The sequence below is a fragment of the Tachyglossus aculeatus genome, chromosome 17 (genome assembly GCF_015852505.1).
Source record: "Tachyglossus aculeatus isolate mTacAcu1 chromosome 17, mTacAcu1.pri, whole genome shotgun sequence".
Lineage (NCBI taxonomy): Eukaryota > Metazoa > Chordata > Mammalia > Monotremata > Tachyglossidae > Tachyglossus > Tachyglossus aculeatus.
The window spans coordinates 10,438,777-10,457,503 of record NC_052082.1 but is presented as its reverse complement, the minus strand read 5'-3'; the positions used below and the strand labels follow the sequence as shown (position 1 = coordinate 10,457,503).

At 47.0% G+C, this 18,727-nt stretch overlaps 1 protein-coding gene across 5 annotated transcripts in view; it reads right to left on the bottom strand.

Moving 5' to 3' along the window:
* USO1 (USO1 vesicle transport factor) overlaps positions 1-18,727 on the bottom strand; it is an 84,714-nt gene that overhangs the window by 54,081 nt on the left and 11,906 nt on the right. For 4 of the 5 annotated variants that reach the window (XM_038758976.1, XM_038758974.1, XM_038758973.1 and 1 more), the window contains 6 exons: positions 15,042-15,142; positions 9,217-9,319; positions 8,976-9,031; positions 5,552-5,672; positions 3,103-3,281; positions 26-166 (listed from right to left, as the gene is read on the bottom strand). In XM_038758976.1, coding sequence (XP_038614904.1) covers positions 26-166; positions 3,103-3,281; positions 5,552-5,672; positions 8,976-9,031; positions 9,217-9,319; positions 15,042-15,142 — 701 coding nt within the window. The remainder of the gene's footprint in view (positions 1-25; positions 167-3,102; positions 3,282-5,551; positions 5,673-8,975; positions 9,032-9,216; positions 9,320-15,041; positions 15,143-18,727) is intronic. The other variant, XM_038758975.1, reaches the window with a different exon arrangement.

The window sequence follows — 18,727 nt, the reverse complement described above, 5'->3', positions numbered from 1 at the left end:
TCCCCGCTTTCTCTCCCGGACATACCTCCGTCAGGATATCCGCCGGCACTCCGGTGGCCATCAAAATAGTGCAAAGTTGCCGCAATAATCCACACTGAAACATAGCCTTCTGGCAACTGCTGGTAGCCCCGGGAGGATTGGTCGGCGACACCAACACGCGAACGAGCTACAAAAAAAAAAAAAAAATAATAATAATAATAATAATAATAATAATGATGGTATTTGTTAAGCGCTTACTATGTGCCAAGCACTGTTCTAAGCGCTGGAAAGTGGGCAAGGCACTTTATGTAGAGACAGAAACCATACGTATATATTCATTCTTAAAGGCTTCGGCGACGAACGCTCTACTAGTTTCTGGCAACAGAAACTCTGACCGGGTGTACATACTGAGCAGAAATTACGGGTGACGGCGGCTCCAGACCCGACCGTCCATTTTTTTGATGGTACTTGTTAAGCGCTTACTATGTGCCAAGCGCTGGGGGAGATACAAGGTGATCAGGTTGTCCCTCGTGGGGCTCTCACAGTCTTAATCCCCATTTTACATCATCATCAATCGTATTTATTGAGCGCTTACTATGTGCAGAGCACTGTACTAAGCGCTTGGGAAGTACAAATTGGCAACATATAGAGACAGTCCCTACCCAACAGTGGGCTCACAGTCTAAAAGGGGGAGACAGAGAACAAAACATACTAACAAAATAAAATGAATACAGACGAAGGAACTGAGGCCCAGAGGCCTTCCCAGACTGAGCCCCCTTTTTCTTCTCCTCCCCCCCACCCCTCCCGCCCTACCTCCTTCCCCTCCCCACAGCACCTGTATATACATTTGTACAGATTTATCACTCTATTTATTACTTGTACATATTTACTATTCTATTTATTTTGTTAATGTCATGCATTTAGCTTTAATTCTATTTGTTCTGACGACTTGACACCTGTCGCCGTGTTTTGTTTTGTTGTCTGTCTCCCCCTTCTAGACTGTGGGCCCGCTGTGGGGTACGGACCATCTCTATCTGTTGCCGACTTGGACCTCCCAAGCGCTTAGTCCAGTGCTCTGCACACAGTAAGCGCTCAATAAATACGATTGAATGAATGAGTGAATGAAGGGATGAGGTGACTTGCCCAAGGTCACCAAGCAAACAAGTGGCAGAGCCAGGATTAAAATCCAGAGAAGCAGCATGGGATAGTGTATTGGGACAAGGGTGGGAGTCAGAAGGCCCCGGCTACGCCATCTTCATTCATTCATTCAATCGTATTTATTGAGCGCTTTACTGTGTGCAGAGCACTGGACTAAGCGCTTGGGAAGTCCAAGTTGACAACATATAGAGACGGTCCCTACCCAGCAGCGGGCTCACAGTCTAGAAGGGGGAGACAGACAACAAAACATAGTAACAAAATAAAATAAATATGTACAAGTGAAATAAATAAATAAATATTCATTCATTAATTCAGTCAGTCGCATTTATTGAGCGCTTACTGTGTGCAGAGCACTGGACTAAGCGCTTGGGAAGTCCAAACTGGCAACATATAGAGACGGTCCCTACCCAACGGCGGGCTCACAGTCTAGAAGGGGGAGATACACAACAAAACAAAACATATTAACAAAATAAAATAAGTAGAATATGTACAAGTAAAATAGAGTAATAAATCCGTACAAACATATATCCATATATACAGGTGCTGTGGGGAAGGGAAGGAGGTAAGGTTGGGGGGATGGAGAGGGGGAGGAGGGGGAGAGGACGGAGGGGGCTCAGTCTGTCTGCTGCATGACCCTGGGCAAGTCATATCACTTCTCGGGGCCTCAGTTCCCTCATCTATAAAATGGGGCCTGAGACTGTGAGCTCCGCGTGGGACAACCTGATCACCTTGTATCTATCCCAGCTCTTAGTAATAATAATAATAATGTTGGTATTTGTTAAGCGCTTACTGTGTGCCAAGCACTGTTCTAAGCCCTATGGTAGATCAAGGTAATCAAGGTAATCAAGGCTGCTCATAATCTTCATCCCCATTTGACAGATGAGGGAACTGAGGCCCAGAGAAGTTAAGTGATTTGCCCAAGGTCACACAGCAGACGTGTGGGGGAGCCGGGATTAGAACCCATGACCTCTGACTCCCAAGCCCGGGCTCTTTCCAATCAATCATATTCATTGAGCGCTTACTGTGTGCAGAGCACTGTACTAAGCGTTTGGGAAGTACAAGTTGGCAACATATAGAGACGGTCCCTACCCAACATCATCATCATCAATCGCATTTATTGAGCGCTTACTATGTGCAGAGCACTGTACTAAGCGCTTGGGAAGTACAAGTTGGCAACATATAGAGACAGTCCCTACCCAACAGTGGGCTCACAGTCTAGAAGGGGGAGACAGAGAACAAAACCAAACATATTAACAAAATAAAATAAGTAGAATAGACATGTACAAGTAAAATAGAGTAATAAATATGTACAAACATATATACAGGTGCTGTGGGGAAGGGAAGGAGGTAAGACGGTGGGGATGCTGCTTCCCACTGTTTAGTACAGTGCTTGGCACATAGTAAGCGCTCAACAAATACTATGCCACCGCCGCCGGTGATTTTTACGGAGGCAGAGATGTTCGACGGACCCTACGAGTCGACTTTTGAAAACGTAATTACACATCATCATCATCATCAATCGTATTTATTGAGCGCTTACTATGTGCAGAGCACTGCACTAAGCGCTTGGGAAGTACAAACTGGCAACATATAGAGACAGTCCCTACCCACCAGTGGGCTCACAGTCTAAAAGGGGGAGACAGAGAACAAGACCAAACATACTAACAAAATAAAATAGACTAGATATGTACAAATAAATTAAATAGAGTAAAAAAATATGTACAAACATATATACATAAATATATATACACATTTGCAAGGTGCAAAGTGTGATTCACCAAGCCTCGTCCGATCCTTTATAAGACAAAGCCTAGAGAGGTGGTGTGAGCGGCACGCTCCGGCGAAAGAACGCCGCGCCCAAGAATAGTGCGTGCCAACGCCTCGCTCTTCCTTACCTCCTCCGGAAAATGGGGATAAAGCCCCACGAGGGACAAACAACAGATGGCCCGGGGGAGGCCTGCCTACCTGCAGCATCAGGTGAAGATTCGTCACTTTCTGCGCCGACCAGCCAGAGTTGTCATCGCCCACCTCAAACCAGGGTTTCATCCTCTGGATGTACGAGCCTTCTTTAAAGAAATTTTGATTGGAGTTATTGTTCTTCAACAGGTTCTGATGCAAAAGCAGGCAATCTTCCACCACTATACCTGAAATGACAGAGCCACCACGGTTAAAACAATGAAAATAATAATGATGATGGCATTTGCTAAGCGCTTACCATGTGCGAAGCTGGCGGGGGTACAAGGGGATCAGGTGGTCCCACAGTCTCTATCCCCATTTTCCAGATGAGGTCACTGAGGCCCAGAGAAGTGACTTGCCTAAAGTCACACGGCTGACAAGCGGCGGAGCGGGGGATTTGAACCCACGCCCTCTCTCAAGCCCGGGCTCTTGCCACTGAGCCACGCTACTTCTCTAGATAGATGAGATCGGGGTACGGTGACCAAGTGCTGTACAGTGCCCGCAGTAAGCGCTCAATAAATACCATCGATTGCTTGATTGACTGAAGGAGGCTATTGGAACAAATGCTTGCTTGGAAGGAAGTGCAGTCTGAACTTCCTTCAGTCAAGTGCACTGATTGAGGGCTTACTGTGTGCAGAGCACTGCATTAAGCCCTTGGGAAAATACAATACGACAATAAACAGTGACATTCCCTGCCCACAGTGAGCTTACAGTCTAGACACCTTGCTTTGCTATACCAAATTTTATTACCAAAGCACTCTCACATTAATTATATATTATATTAATTATATATACCTGCATATACATATATATAGAGATATATATCTATATCTCTCTCTATATATATATATATCTATATATCTATACCTGTATATATGTATATATACCTGTATATATGTATATATACCTGTGTGTATATATATATGTATATATACCTGTGTGTGTGTGTGTATATATACCTGTATATATATGTATATACACCTGTGTATATATATATATGTATGTACATACACCTGCATATATACCTGTATATATATGTGTGTGTATATGCACCTGTATATACATATATATATATGTATATACACCTGTGTGTATATATATACATACACCTGTATATATATATGTACCTACACCTGTATATATAACTACACCTGTATATATATATACACCTGTATATATATATACACCTGTGTATGTATATATATATATATATATACACACACATACACCTGCATATATATATATATATACCTATATATATGTTTCTACATATTTATTACTCAATTTATTTATTTTGCTTGTACATATCTATTCTATTTTATTTTGTTAGTATGTTTGGTTTTGTTCTCTGTCTCCCCCTTTTAGACTGTGAGCCCACTGTTGGGTAGGGACTGTCTCTATATGTTGCCAACTTGGACTTCCCAAGCACTTAGTTCAGTGCTCTGCACACAGTAAGCGCTCAGTAAACACGACTGATTGATTGACTGATTAATTAGTTCATTTCAACCCTGGCAACAACCCTGTTGAGGTACGGGGAAAAGGCAGGTATTATTAGCCCCATTTTACAGATGGGGAAACTGACTGTGAGCCCACTGTCGGGTAGGGACCGTCTCTATATGTTGCCAACTTGTATTTCCCAAGTGCTTAGTACAGTGTTCTGCACACGGTAAGTGCTCAATAAATACGATTGAATGAATGAATGAAAGGGGCAGAGATGCTACAGCAGACAGGTAGAGAGGGGCTCTTTAGTGGACCCACTGGGAGAAGTGTGTGTAATAATAATAATAAGAGCATTTGTTAAGCGCTTACTATGTGCAAAGCACTCTTCTAAGCACTGGGGAGGATATAAGGTGATCAGGTTGTCATACGTGGGGCTTACAGTCTTAATCCCCATTTTACAGATGAGGGGACTGAGGCACAGAAGTGAAGTGACTTGCCCAAAGTCACACGGCTGAAAATGGGCAGAGCTGGGATTTGAACCCATAATAATAATAATAATAATAATAATGGTGGCATTTATTAAGCGCTTACTATGTGCAAAGCACTGTTCTAAGCTCTGGGGGGGATACAAGGTGATCAAGTTGTCCCACTTGGGGCTCACAGTCTTAATCCCCATTTACCAGGTGAGGTAACTGAGGCCCAGAGAAGTGAAGTGACTTGCCCAAAGTCACACAGCTGACAGTAGGTGGAGCCGGGATTTGAACCCATGACCTCTGACTCCAAAGCCCGGGCTCTTTCCACTGAGCCACGCTGCCTCTCCAAGTACACTTGGAATGAAACCGCCCCATTAAGAAATAGTAGAAAAGGCCCGTCGTGATTTCAAGTTAAAAAACCTTTCACTTGCCAGGATTTATTTTTGTTTTTTTTTTCCATTTGAGGCACTTCTCAATATCCTTTCCTATCCATGGATGAAAATGCCCACCCTCCCCATCCCATCCCTGCACCCCAGCGACCGTACCTCCGTCACTGTTTCCTTCCTCTGTTATTATGTCCAATAATTTCTCAAAAGCGTTTTCAAAAGCCACGATCTTCTGGATTGCCGCATTGCTTCTCGTCAACGCCTGGAGTAGCAAGACGCCCTGGGGGAGGAGGGGAGATGGGGGAGAAGGAAGAGTATTTACTGGGGAAAAAAAAGTTAGCAGGAAATGAAGTACCCGTGAAAAATGAAAGGGCCGACCCGATCCCTGAGAAGTGGGTAGGCGCTCACTCTGGGGAGGGGAGCTGACTCTTTCAGGCTTCTCGGGGACAGGCGATGAACCTCTAAACAGTGAGTTCTCAAACTCCTTGCTCTAAGGTTATGTTGAGAATGAATCAATCAATTGTACTTATTGAGCGCTTACTGTGTGCACAGCACTGTACTAAGCACTTGGGAAGTACAAGTCGGCAACATAGAGAGACGGTCCCTACCCAACAGTGGGCTCACAGTCTAGAAGGGGGAGACAGAGAACAAAACCAAATATATTAACAAAATAAAATAAATAGAATAGAAATGTACAAGTAAAATAAATAGAGTAATAAATCTGTACAAACATATATACAGGTGCTGTGGGGAAGGGAAGGAGGTAAGGTGGGGGGATGGAGAGGGGAAGGAGGGGGGAGAGGAAGGAGGGGGCTCAGTGTGGGAAGGCCTCCTGGAGGAGGTGAGCTCTCAGTAGGGCCTTGAAGGGAGGAAGAGAGCTAGCTTGGTGGATGGACAGAGGGATTGGGGGCATTCCAGGCCCGGGGGATGACGTGGGCCGGGGGTCGATGGCGGGACAGGCGAGAGCGAGGTACGGTGAGGAGATCAGTGGTGGAGGAGCGGAGGGTGCGGGCTGGGATGGACAAGGAGAGAAGGGAGGGGAGGTAGGAGGGGGCGAGGTGATGGACAGCCTTGAAGCCCAGGATGAGGAGTTTCTGCCTGATGCGCGGATTGATTGGTAGCCACTGGAGAGTTTTGAGGAGGGGAGTGATATGCCCAGAGCGTTTCTGGACAAAGATGATCTGGGCAGCAGCATGAAGTATGGATTGAAGTGGGGAGAGACAAGAGGATGGGAGATCGGAGAGGAGGCTGATGCAGTAGTCCAGACGGGATAGGATGAGAGCTCGAACGAGCAGGGTAGCAGTATGGATGGAGAGGAAAGGGCGGATCTTGGCAATGTTGCGGAGCTGAGACCGGCAGGTTTTGGTGACGGCTCGGATGTGAGGGGTGAACGAGAGAGCGGAGTCAAGAAGCCAAGTGAGTTGCCCAAAGTCACACAGCTGACAATTGGTAATGGAGCTTGTAGAAACAACTTAAAACAAAAAGTTAGTTTTGGCCACGCTCTGACTGGCCAGATTGGTGAAGGTGGGTGAAGCTACGTTTTTATGTCTGTCTAATCTGCAGCGTGGCTCAGTGGAAAGAGCCCGGGCTTGGGAGTCAGAGGTTGTGGGTTCGCATTCCAGCTCTGCCATTTGTCAGCTGTGTGACTTTGGGCAAGTCACTTGATTTCTCTGTGCCTCAGCTACTTCATATGTAAAATGGGGATGAAGACTGTAAGCCCCACGTGGGACAACCTGATTACCTTGTAACCCCTCCAGTGCCTCGAACAGTGCTTGACACATAGTAAGCGCTTAACAAATGCCATCGCTATTATATGCATAATATCTACCCCCGTGCTTGGTACTTAGAAAGTGCTTAATAAATGCCACTATAATTGGTAGTGGTAGAATTGATACCACTATAATCGATACCACTATCAATGATTCAGTCAATCAGAGCCCGGGTTTGGGAGTCAGAGGTCGTGGATTCTAATCCTGGCTTTGCCACTTGTCTGCTGTGCTCAATAAATACGACTGAGTAAGCGCTCAATGAATCAATGAACGCTGTGTGACCTTGGGCAAGTCACAGTAACTTCCCTGTGCCTCAGTTCCCTCATCTGTAAAATGGGGATTAAGACTGTGAGCCCCACGTGGGACAACTGTGATTACCTTGTATCTACCCCAGCGCTTAGAACAGTGCTTTGCACATAGTAAGCGCTTAATAAATGCCATCATCATCATCATCACCAAGGTTTCGGGGGCCTGTGAGACGGGAAGGATGGTAGTGCCGTCCACAGTGATGGGAAAGTCAGGGAGAGGGCAGGGTTTGGGAGGGAAGGCAAGGAGTTCCGTCTTGGACATGTTGAGTTTGAGGTGGCGGGCAGACATCCAGATGGAGATGTCCTGAAGGCAGGAGGAGATGTGAGCCTGGAGGGAAGGAGGGAGAGAGAGCAGGGGCAGAGATGGAGATCTGGGTGTCATCAGCGTAGAGATGATAGTTGAAGCCGTGGGAGCGAATGAGGTCACCAAGGGAGAGAATGTAGATCGAGAACAGAAGGGGACCAAGAACTGAACCAAGAACTTAATAATAAAATATTATTACTTTATTATTATTCATGAAGCGCTTACTATGTGCAAAGCACTGTTCTAAGCGCTGGGGAGGTTACAACGTGCTCAGGTTGTCCCACGGGGGGCTCACAGTCTTCATCCCCATTTTCCAGATGAGGGAACTGAGGCACAGAGAAGTGACTTGCCCAAAGTCGCACAGCGGGCAATTGGCGGAGCCGGGATTTGAACCCATGACCTCTGGCTCCAAAGCCCGGGCTCTTTCCATTGAGCCTCTCCCTCCTCCCTACGAGGAGCAGCGAGGCTCAGTGGAAAGAGCCCGGGCTTTGGAGTCACAGTTCATGGGTTCAAATCCCGGCTCTACCAATTGTCAGTTGTGTGACTTTAGGCAAGTCACTTAACTTCTCTGGGCCTCAGTTACCTCATCTGTCAAATGGGGATGAAGACTGTGAGCCCCCCGTGGGACAGCCTGATCACCTTGTAACCTCCCCAGCACTTAGAACAGTGCTTTGCACATAGTAAGCGCTTAATAAATACTATGATTATCATTATTATTATTACATCATCAATCGTCATCAATCGTATTTATTGAGCGCTTACTGTGTGCAGAGCACTGTACTAAGCGCTTGGGAAGTACAAGTTGGCAACATATAGAGACAGTCCCTACCCAACAGTGGGCTCACAGTCTAAAAGAGGGAGACAAAACCAAACATACTAACAAAATAAAATAAATAGAATAGATATGTGCAAGTAAAATAGAGTAATAACTATGTACAAACATATATACATATATCCAGGTGCTGTGGGGAAGGGAAGGAGGTAAGATGGGGGGATGGAGAGGGGGACGAGGGGGAGAGGAAGGAAGGGGCTCAGTCTGGGAAGGCCTCCTGGAGGAGGTGACCTCTCAGTAGGGCCTTGAACAACAGAGGGGAGAGGCGCGTTCCCTGCCCGCAACGAGCTTATGATTCACAGACATAAAATCCGGCTGACAGGCAGGAACTCACTCACAATTCCCACCTCCTCGCTCCTGGTCTACTTACGTCGTTACGGATGACCTCCCGGGAATCCGCCAGCAAGTCCATCAGCCTTGAAACACCTGGAAAAACGGGGCGACGCGAACGCAGGAAGTCAGAGGGACGCATCTTCGGACGTCCCAGGAGGGCGTCCAAAATTCCCGAGACCCGACGCCGCGGGGTCGGATTCCCCATTTCCCCCGGCCGCGGGGTCGGATTCCCCATTTCCCCCGGCTCCGGATTGCGGAAGGGCAGGAAAGCGACTCACCCATTGGACTGACGAGAATGATCTGCTGCACCTGAGGGCCCTGCTGCTTTAAAAGCGTCGTAACAAGCCTCACTCCGGGCCAGCGGACGTGGAAATCGAACTCCTGCAAAAATCAGGCGGAGCGGAAAACCGACGCGTCTCCCGGGCTCTAAAGAAAAACCTCCCGACCGACGCGGCTCAGGTGTCGGAGACCCCGGTAAGACGGGCATTGGACTTGAACATATTTATGTGCAATATTTATATATTATTGTACATATTTATTACTCTATTTATTTATTTATTTATTTTACTTGTACATTTCTATCCTATTTATTTTATTTTGTTGGTATGTTTGGTTTTGTTCTCTGTCTCCCCCTTTTAGGCTGTGAGCCCACTGTTGGGTAGGGACTGTCTCTATGTGCGGCCAATTTGTACTTCCCAAGCGCTTAGTACAGTGCTCTGCACATAGTAAGCGCTCAATAAATACAATTGATTGACTGCGCATCCCAAGCGCTTAGTCCAGTGCTCTGCACACGGTAAGCGCTCAGTAAATACGAATGGATGAAATGAACACACACTTTGGAGCAAAGGCACACCGTAAGCGCTCAATAAATACGACTGAATGAACGTCAGCTCCTTGTGGACAGGGATTGGATCTGTCTTATTGTCCTCTCCTAAGCGCTTAGTACAGTGCTCTGCACACAGTAAGCACTCAGTAAGTACGACTGAATGAATGTCAGCTCCTTGTGGATACGGATTGGATCTCTTCTATTGTCCTCTCCTAAGCGCTTAGCACAGTGCTCTGCTCACAGTAAGCACTCAATACGACTGAATGAATGAATGTCAGCTCCTTGTAGACAGGGTTTGGGTCTGTTCTATTGTCCTCTCGCAAGCGCTTAGCACAGTGCTCTGCTCACAGTAAGCACTCAATACGACTGAATGAATGAATGTCAGCTCCTTGTAGACAGGGTTTGGGTCTGTTCTATTGTCCTCTCGCAAGCGCTTAGTCCAGTGCTCTGCACACAGTAAACGCTCAATAAATACAATTGAAAGAATGAATGAATGTCTGCTCCTTGTGGGCAGGGTTTGGGTCTGTCCTATTGTCCTCTCCCAAGCGCTTAGTACAGTGCTCTGCACACAGTAAGCTCTCAAATACGACTGAAAGAATGAATGAATGTCAGCTCCTTGTGGGCAGGGTTTGGGTTTGTTCTATTGGCCTCTCCCAGGCGCTTAGTACAGTGCTCTGCACACAGCAGGTGCTCAATAAATACAAGTGAATGAATGAATGAATGTCAGCTCCTTGTGGGCAGGGATTGGGTTTGTTCTATTGTCCTCTCCCAGGTGCTTAGTACAGTGCTCTGCACACAGTAAGTGCTCAATAAATACAAGTGAATGAATGAATGAATGTCAGCTCCTTGTGGGCAGGGATTGGGTCAATTATATTGTCCTCTCCCAAACGCTTAGTACAGTGCTCCGCACACAGTAAGCGCTCAATAAATACGACTGAATGAATGAATGTCAACTCCTTGTGGACAGGGATTGGATCTGTTCTATTGTCCTCTCCTAAGTGCTTAGTACAGTGCTCTGCACACAGTAAGCACTCAAAAAGCACAACTGAATGAATGAATGAATGTCAGCTCTTTGTGGGCAGGGTTTGGGTCTGTTCTATTGTCCTCTTGCAAGCGCTTAGTCCAGTGCTCTGCACACAGTAAGCGCTCAATAAATACTATTGAAAGAATGAATGTCAGCTCCTTGTGGGCAGGGTTTGGGTCTGTTCTATTGTACTCTCCCAGGCACTTAGTACACTGCTCTGCACACAATAGGTGCTCAATAAATACAAGTGAATGAATGAATGTCAGCTCCTTGTGGGCAGGGATTGGGTCTGTTCTATTGTCCTCTCCCAGGCGCTTAGTACAGTGTTCTGCACACAGTAGGTGCTCAATAAATACAAGTGAATCAATGTCAGCTCTTTGTGGGCAGGGATTGGGTCTGCTCTATTGTCCTCTCCCAAGCGCTTAGTACAGTGCTCCACACACAGTAAGCGCTCAACAAATACGACTGAATGAATGAATGTCAGCTCCTTGTGGACAGGGATTGGATCTGTTCTATTGTCCTCTCCTAAGCGCTTAGTACAGTGCTCTGCACACAGTAAGCTCTCAATAAATACGACAAAGAATGAATGAATGTCAGCTCCTTGTGGGCAGGGATTGGATCTGTTCTATGGTCTTCTCCTAAGCACTTAGTACAGTGCTCTGCACACAATAAGCGCTTAATAAATACAAGTGAATGAATGAATGTCAGCTCCTTGTGGGCAGTGATTGGGTCTGTTCTGTTGTCCTCTCGCAAGCGCTTAGTACAGTGCTCCGCACACAGTAAGCACTCAGTAAATATGATTGAATGAGTGTCAGCTCCTTGAGGGCAGGGTTTGCATCTGTTATGTTGTCCTCTCCCAAGCACTTAGTACAGTGCTCTCCACACAGTAAGCGCTCAATAAGTACAACAGAATGAATGAATGAATGTCACCTTCTTGTGGACAGGGATTGGATCTGTTCTATTGTCCTCTCCCAAGCGCTTACTACAGTGCGTGGCTCAATGGAAAGAGCCCGGGCTTTGGAGTCAGAGTTCATGGGTTCAAATCCCGGCTCCGCCAATTGTCAGCTGGGTGACTTTGGGCAAGTCACTTCACTTCTCTGGGCCTCAGTTCCCTCATCTGTAAAATGGGGATGAAGACTGTGAGCCCCCCGGGGGACAGCCTGATCACCTCGCAAACTCCCCAGCGCTTAGAACAGTGCTTTGCACATACTAAGCGCTTAATAAATGCCATCGTTATTATTATTACCACAGTGCTCCGTACACAGTAAGCGCTCAATAAATACGACTGATTGAATGAATGAATGAATCAATCAGTGCTGGAACCCAGGTCCCATTTCCTTTTTTCTTTTTACAATATCGGTTCAATGGTTACTACGCGCCCGCTCTAAGCGCTGGGGCAGATACAAGCTGATCAGGTCGGACACAGCCCCGTCCCACATGGGGCTCACGCTCCCCGTCCCCATTCTACAGAGGAGATAACTGAGGCCCGGGGAGGTGAAGCGACTTGCCGAAGGTCACGTGGCAGACGAGTGGCGGAGCCGGGGACAGGACCCGGATCCTTCCGACTCGCTGGCTCGTGCCACCGCCGAATCAATCATATTTATTGAGCGCTTACTGTGTGCAGAGCACTGTACTAAGCGCTTGGGAAGTCCAAGTTGGCAACATATAGAGACGGTCCCTACCCAACAGCGGGCTCGCAGTCTAGAAGATATGGCTTGCCTCCCGCTTGCCAGTGTGACAGAATTTGCCTAAATTAATAGTGAACCACAGCACTAAGAACTGTGGTAATAATAATAATAATAATAATGATGGTATTTGTTAAGCGCTTACTATGTGCAAAGCACCGTTCTAAGCGCTGGGGAGGTTACAAGATGATCAGGTTGTCCCATGGGGCCTCACAGTTTTAATCCCCATTTTACAGCTGAAGGAACTGAGGCCCAGAGAAGTGAAGTGACTTGCCCAGAGTCACCCAGCTGACAGTTGGCGGAGCCGGGATTTGAACCCATGACCTCTGACTCCAAAGCCCGGGCTTTGTTAAGTGTTATTAAGTGTTAAGTGGTATTTGTTAAGTGCTATTTTGAATTCATTCACTCAATCGTATTTATTGAGCGCTAACTGTGCGCACAGCACTGGACTAAGTGCTTGGGAAGTACAAGTCGGCAACATCTAGAGACGGTCCCTACCCAACAGCGGGCTCACAGTCTAGAAGGGGGAGACAGAGAACAAAACATATTAACAAAATAAAATAAATAGAATAAATATGTACAAGTAAAATAGAGTAATAAATACGTACAAACATAAGCATTCGTTAAGCGCTTCTTATGCTCCAGGCACCATACTAAGTGCTGGGGTAGATGTAAGCTAATCAGGCTGGGCACAGGCCCTGTCCCGTGTGGGGCTCACCATAATAATAATAATAATAATAATGGCATTTATTAAGCGCTTACTATGTGCAAAGCACTGTTCTAAGCGCTGGGGAGGCTACGAGGTGATCAGGTTGTCCCACGGGGGGCTCACAGTCTTCATCCTCATAATAACAATAATAATAATGATGGTATTTGTTAAGCGCTTACTATGTGCAAAGCACTGTTCTAAGCGCTGGGGAGGTGACGAGGTGATTAGGTTGTCCCATGTGAGGCTTACAGTCTTAATCCCCATAACAACAATAATAATGATGGTATTTGTTAAGCGCTTACTATGTGCAAAGCATTGTTCTAAGCGCTGGGGAGGTGACGAGGTGATCAGGTTGTCCCATGTGAGGCTTACAGTCTTAATCCCCATAATAACAACAATAATAATGATGGTAATTGTTAAGCGCTTACTATGTGCAAAGCACTGTTCTAAGCGCTGGGGAGGTGACGAGGTGATCAGGTTGTCCCATGTGAGGCTTACAGTCTTAATCCCCATAACAACAACAATAATAATGATGGTATTTGTTAAGCGCTTACTATGTGCAAAGCACTGTTCTAAGCGCTGGGGAGGTGACGAGGTGATCAGGTTGTCCCATGTGAGGCTTACAGTCTTAATCCCCATAATAACAACAATAATAATGATGGTATTTGTTAAGCGCTTACTATGTGCAAAGCACTGTTCTAAGCGCTGGGGAGGTGACGAGGTGATCAGGTTGTCCCATGTGAGGCTTACAGTCTTAATCCCCATAATAACAACAATAATAATGATGGTATTTGTTAAGCGCTTACTATGGGCAAAGCACTGTTCTAAGCGCTGGGGAGGTGACGAGGTGATCAGGTTGTCCCATGTGAGGCTTACAGTCTTAATCCCCATAATAACAACAATAATAATGATGGTATTTGTTAAGCGCTTACTATGGGCAAAGCACTGTTCTAAGCGCTGGGGAGGTGACGAGGTGATCAGGTTGTCCCATGTGAGGCTTACAGTCTTAATCCCCATAATAACAACAATAATAATGATGGTATTTGTTAAGCGCTTACTATGGGCAAAGCACTGTTCTAAGCGCTGGGGAGGTGACGAGGTGATCAGGTTGTCCCATGTGAGGCTTACAGTCTTAATCCCCATAATAACAACAATAATAATGATGGTATTTGTTAAGCGCTTACTATGGGCAAAGCACTGTTCTAAGCGCTGGGGAGGTGACGAGGTGATCAGGTTGTCCCATGTGAGGCTTACAGTCTTAATCCCCATAACAACAACAATAATAATGATGGTATTTGTTAAGCGCTTACTATGTGCAGAGCACTGTTCTAAGCGCTGGGGAGGTGACGAGGTGATAGGTTGTCCCACGTGGGGCTCACAGCCTTCATCCTCATTTTACAGATGAGGGAACAGGGAAGTGAAGTGACTTGCCCCAAGTCAGAGAAGTGGCATTTAATCGCCATTTTACAGATGAGGAAACTGAGGCCCGGAGATGTTGAGTGGCTACCCCAGGTCCTCGGCGGGCCCGTGGGGAAGCCGGGAATGGGACTGAGGTGTCCCGACCGCCGGTCCTTGGCTCTTCCCGCTGCGCCCTGCTGCTTCTTAACGTCACCCGGCTGAAGACTTTCTTTTAGACTGGGAGCCCACTGTTGGGTAGGGACTGTCTCTATATGTTGCCAATTTGTACTTCCCAAGCGCTTAGTACAGTGCTCTGCACATAGTAAGCGCTCAGTAAATACGATTGATGATGATGATGATGATGATGAAGGGCCGCGGGAATTTACCCGTTTCGACGCCCGGCACGCCGGACGAATCCCAGCCCCTGCCACCCTTTAGGAGGCTAAAACGTCACCACTCACCTCCAAGAAGGATAACAGCAGAGTGACGTTGTCTTGCTGCTTGATGAAAATTTCCGTAAACTGACTTCCTAAGTCGTCCGCCTGCTTCTGGGCATTTTCTTCTGAAAGTCAAAGGTACATCGGTTCAACGCGCGGCTAACTTTAAAATTCCTTTATTTCCGCTGGCTAAACAACCCCGGCTCGTTCGGAGCTGAAGTTCAGAGACGCTTCCTCAAAACGCTCTTAAGACTCTAAAAGGTTCTGACGTGACAGAAAGTGTACTGGCCTATGGTACTAATAATAATTACGGTATTTCTAGAATAATAATAATAATAATAATAATGGCATTTATTAAGTGCTTACTATGTGCCAAGCACTGTTCTAAGCACTGGGGAGTTTACAAGGTGATTGGGTTGTCCCATGAGGGGCTCACAGTCTTCATCCCCATTTTCCAGATGAGGTCACTGAGGCACAGAGAAGTGAGGTGACTGGCCCAAAGTCACCCAGCTGACAGTTGGCGGAGCCGGGATTTGAACCCATGACCTCTAAAAGGTTCTGGCGCTACAGAAAGTGTAGTGGCCTATGGTACTAATAATAATTATGGTATTTCTATAATAATAATAATAATGGCATTTAAGCGCTTACTATGTGCCAAGCACTGTTCTAAGCACTGGGGCGGTTACAAGGTGATCAGGTTGTCCCACACGGGGCTCACAGTCTTCATCCCCATTTTACAGATGAGGTCACTGAGGCACAGAGAAGTGAGGTGACTGGCCCAAAGTCACCCAGCTGACATTTGGCGGAGCCAGGATTTGAACCCATGACCTCTAAAAGGTTCTGATGCTACAGAAAGTGTAGCGGCCTATGGTACTAATAATAATTACGGTATTTCTATAATAAGAATAATGGCATTTATTAAGCGCTTACTATGTGCAAAGCACTGTTCTAAGCGCTGGGGAGGTTACAAGGTGATCAGGTTGTCCCACGGGGGGGGCTCCCAGTCTTCATCCCCATTTTACAGATGAGGTCACTGAAGCACAGAGAAGTGAGGTGACTTGCCCAAAGTCACCCAGCTGACAATTGGCAGAGCCGGAATTTGAACCCATGACCTCTAAAAGGTTCTGACGCTACAGAAAGTGTACTGGCCTATGGTACTAATAATAATTACAGTATTTCTATAATAATAATAATCATGATGGCATTTATTAAGCGCTTACTATGTGCAAAGCACTGTTCTAAGCGCTGGGGAGGTTACAAGGTGATCAGGTTGTCCCACAGGGGGCTCACAGTCTTCAACCCCATTTTCCAGATGAGGTCACTGAGGCACACAGAGAAGTGAAGTGACTTGCCCAAAGTAAAAAAGCTGACAGTTGGCGGAGCTGGGATTTGAACCCATGACCTCTGACTCCAAGGCCCTTTCCACTAAGCCACACTGCTTTTCAATGTGCCAAGCACTGTTCTAAGCGCTGGGGTGGATACAAGGTAACCAGATTAGTCCCACGTGGGGTTCACAGTCTTAATCCCCATTTTCCAGATGAGGTCATTGAGGCCCAGAGAAGTGAAGTGGCTTGCCCAAGGTCGCACAGCAGTCAAGTGGCGGAGCCGGAATTAGAACCCACGTCCTCTGACTCCCAATCCCGGGCTCTTTCCACTAAGCCATGCTGCTTCTCTGCTACGCCTATGCTACCGTGACAGTTATGATGATGATGATGGCATTTATTAAGCGCTTACTATGTGCAAAGCACTGTTCTAAGTCCTGGGGGGATACAAGGTGATCAGGTTGTCCCACGCGGGGCTCACAGTCTTAATCCCCATTTTACAGATGAGGTCACTGAGGCCCAGAGAAGTTAAGTGACTTGCCCAAGGTCACACAGCAGGCATGTGGCGGAGCAGGGATTCGAACCCACGACCTCTGACTCCAAAGCCCGGGCTCTTTCCACTGAGCCACGCTGTTTCTCGAAATACACTGCTCCAAACCCTGATGACAAATTAGGAGACGCGATCTCCACGTTAAAGTCAAAACTGAGCTAGGACATCAGCTGCGTGAAGAAAGGGACTTCACTCAAATAATAATGACATTTATTGAGGGCGTACTGTGTGCTAAGCGCTGGGGTAGACACAAGATAATTCTATTTGTTCTGACGATTTTGACACCCGTCTCCATGTTTTGTTTTGTTGTCTGTCTCCCCCTTCTAGACTGGGAGCCCGTCGTCGGGTAGGGACCGTCTCTATATGTTGTCGACTTGTGTTCCCAAGCGCTTAGCACAGTGCTCTGCACGTAGTAAGCGCTCAAGACTGAATGAATCATCAGATTGGACACAGTCCTTGCCCTAGATAGGGAGACGCGGCGTGGCCTAGTGGAAAGAACACAAGTCTGGGAGTCGGAGGACCCGGATTCCCAGCTCTGCCGCATGCCTGCTGTGTGACGTGGGACAGTGACGGTGTCTCATCTGATTACCTAATGTCTATTTTTGACACTCGCTACAGGGCTTGGTAGAGAGTAAATTCTGAACCACCACGGTTGCTATTTAATCACAATCTAAAAGGGAGAGAGAGAGAGAGAGAGAGAGAGAGAGAGAGAGAGAGAGAGAGAGAGAGAAAGAGAGAGAGAGAGAGAGAGAGAGAGAGAGAGAGAGCGCACAGGTATTTTATTCCCATTTTACAGATGAGAAAACTACGGCACAGAGCGGTTAAGTGACTTGCTCAAGGTCTCACTGAGCAGCCGGAGGCAGAACTGAGCCCCAAACCCACGCCTCCCAACACATTAAGCGATTTTGACGCCCGTCTCCATGTGTTGTTTTGTTGTCTGTCTCCCCCTTCTAGACTGGGAGCCCGTCGTCGGGTAGGGACCGTCTCTATATGTTGTCGGCTTGTGTTCCCAAGCGCTTAGCACAGTGCTCTGCACACAGTAAGCGCTCAAGACTGAATGAATCATCAGATCGGACACAGTCCTTGCCCTAGATAGGGAGACGCGGCGTGGCCTAGTGGAAAGAACACAAGTCTGGGAGTCGGAGGACCTGGATTCCCAGCTCTGCCGCATGCCTGCTGTGTGACGTGGGACAGTGACGGTGTCTCATCTGATTACCTAATGTCTATTTTTGACACTCGCTACAGGGCTTGGTAGAGAGTAAATTCTGAACCACCACGGTTGCTATTTAATCACAATCTAAAAGGGAGAGAGAGAGAGAGAGAGAGAGAGAGAGAGAGAGAGAGAGAGAGAGAGAGAGAGAGCGCGCGCGCACAGGTATTTTATTCCCATTTTACAGATGAGAAAACTACGGCACAGAGCGGTTAAGTGACTTGCTCAAGGTCTCACTGAGCAGCCGGAGGCAGAACTGAGCCCAAAACCCACGCCTCCCAACACATTAAGCGATTTTGACGCCCGTCTCCATGTTTTGTTTTGTTGTCTGTCTCCCCCTTCTAGACTGGGAGCCCGTCGTCGGGTAGGGACCGTCTCTATATGTTGTCGGCTTGTGTTCCCAAGTGCTTAGCACAGTGCTCTGCACATAGTAAGCGCTCAAGACTGAATGAATCATCAGATCGGACACAGTCCTTGCCCTAGATAGGGAGACGCAGCGTGGCCTAGTGGAAAGAACACAAGTCTGGGAGTCGGAGGACCTGGATTCCCAGCTCTGCCGCATGCCTGCTGTGTGACTTGGGACAGTGATGGTGTCTGATCTGATTACCTAGTGTCCATTTTTCACACT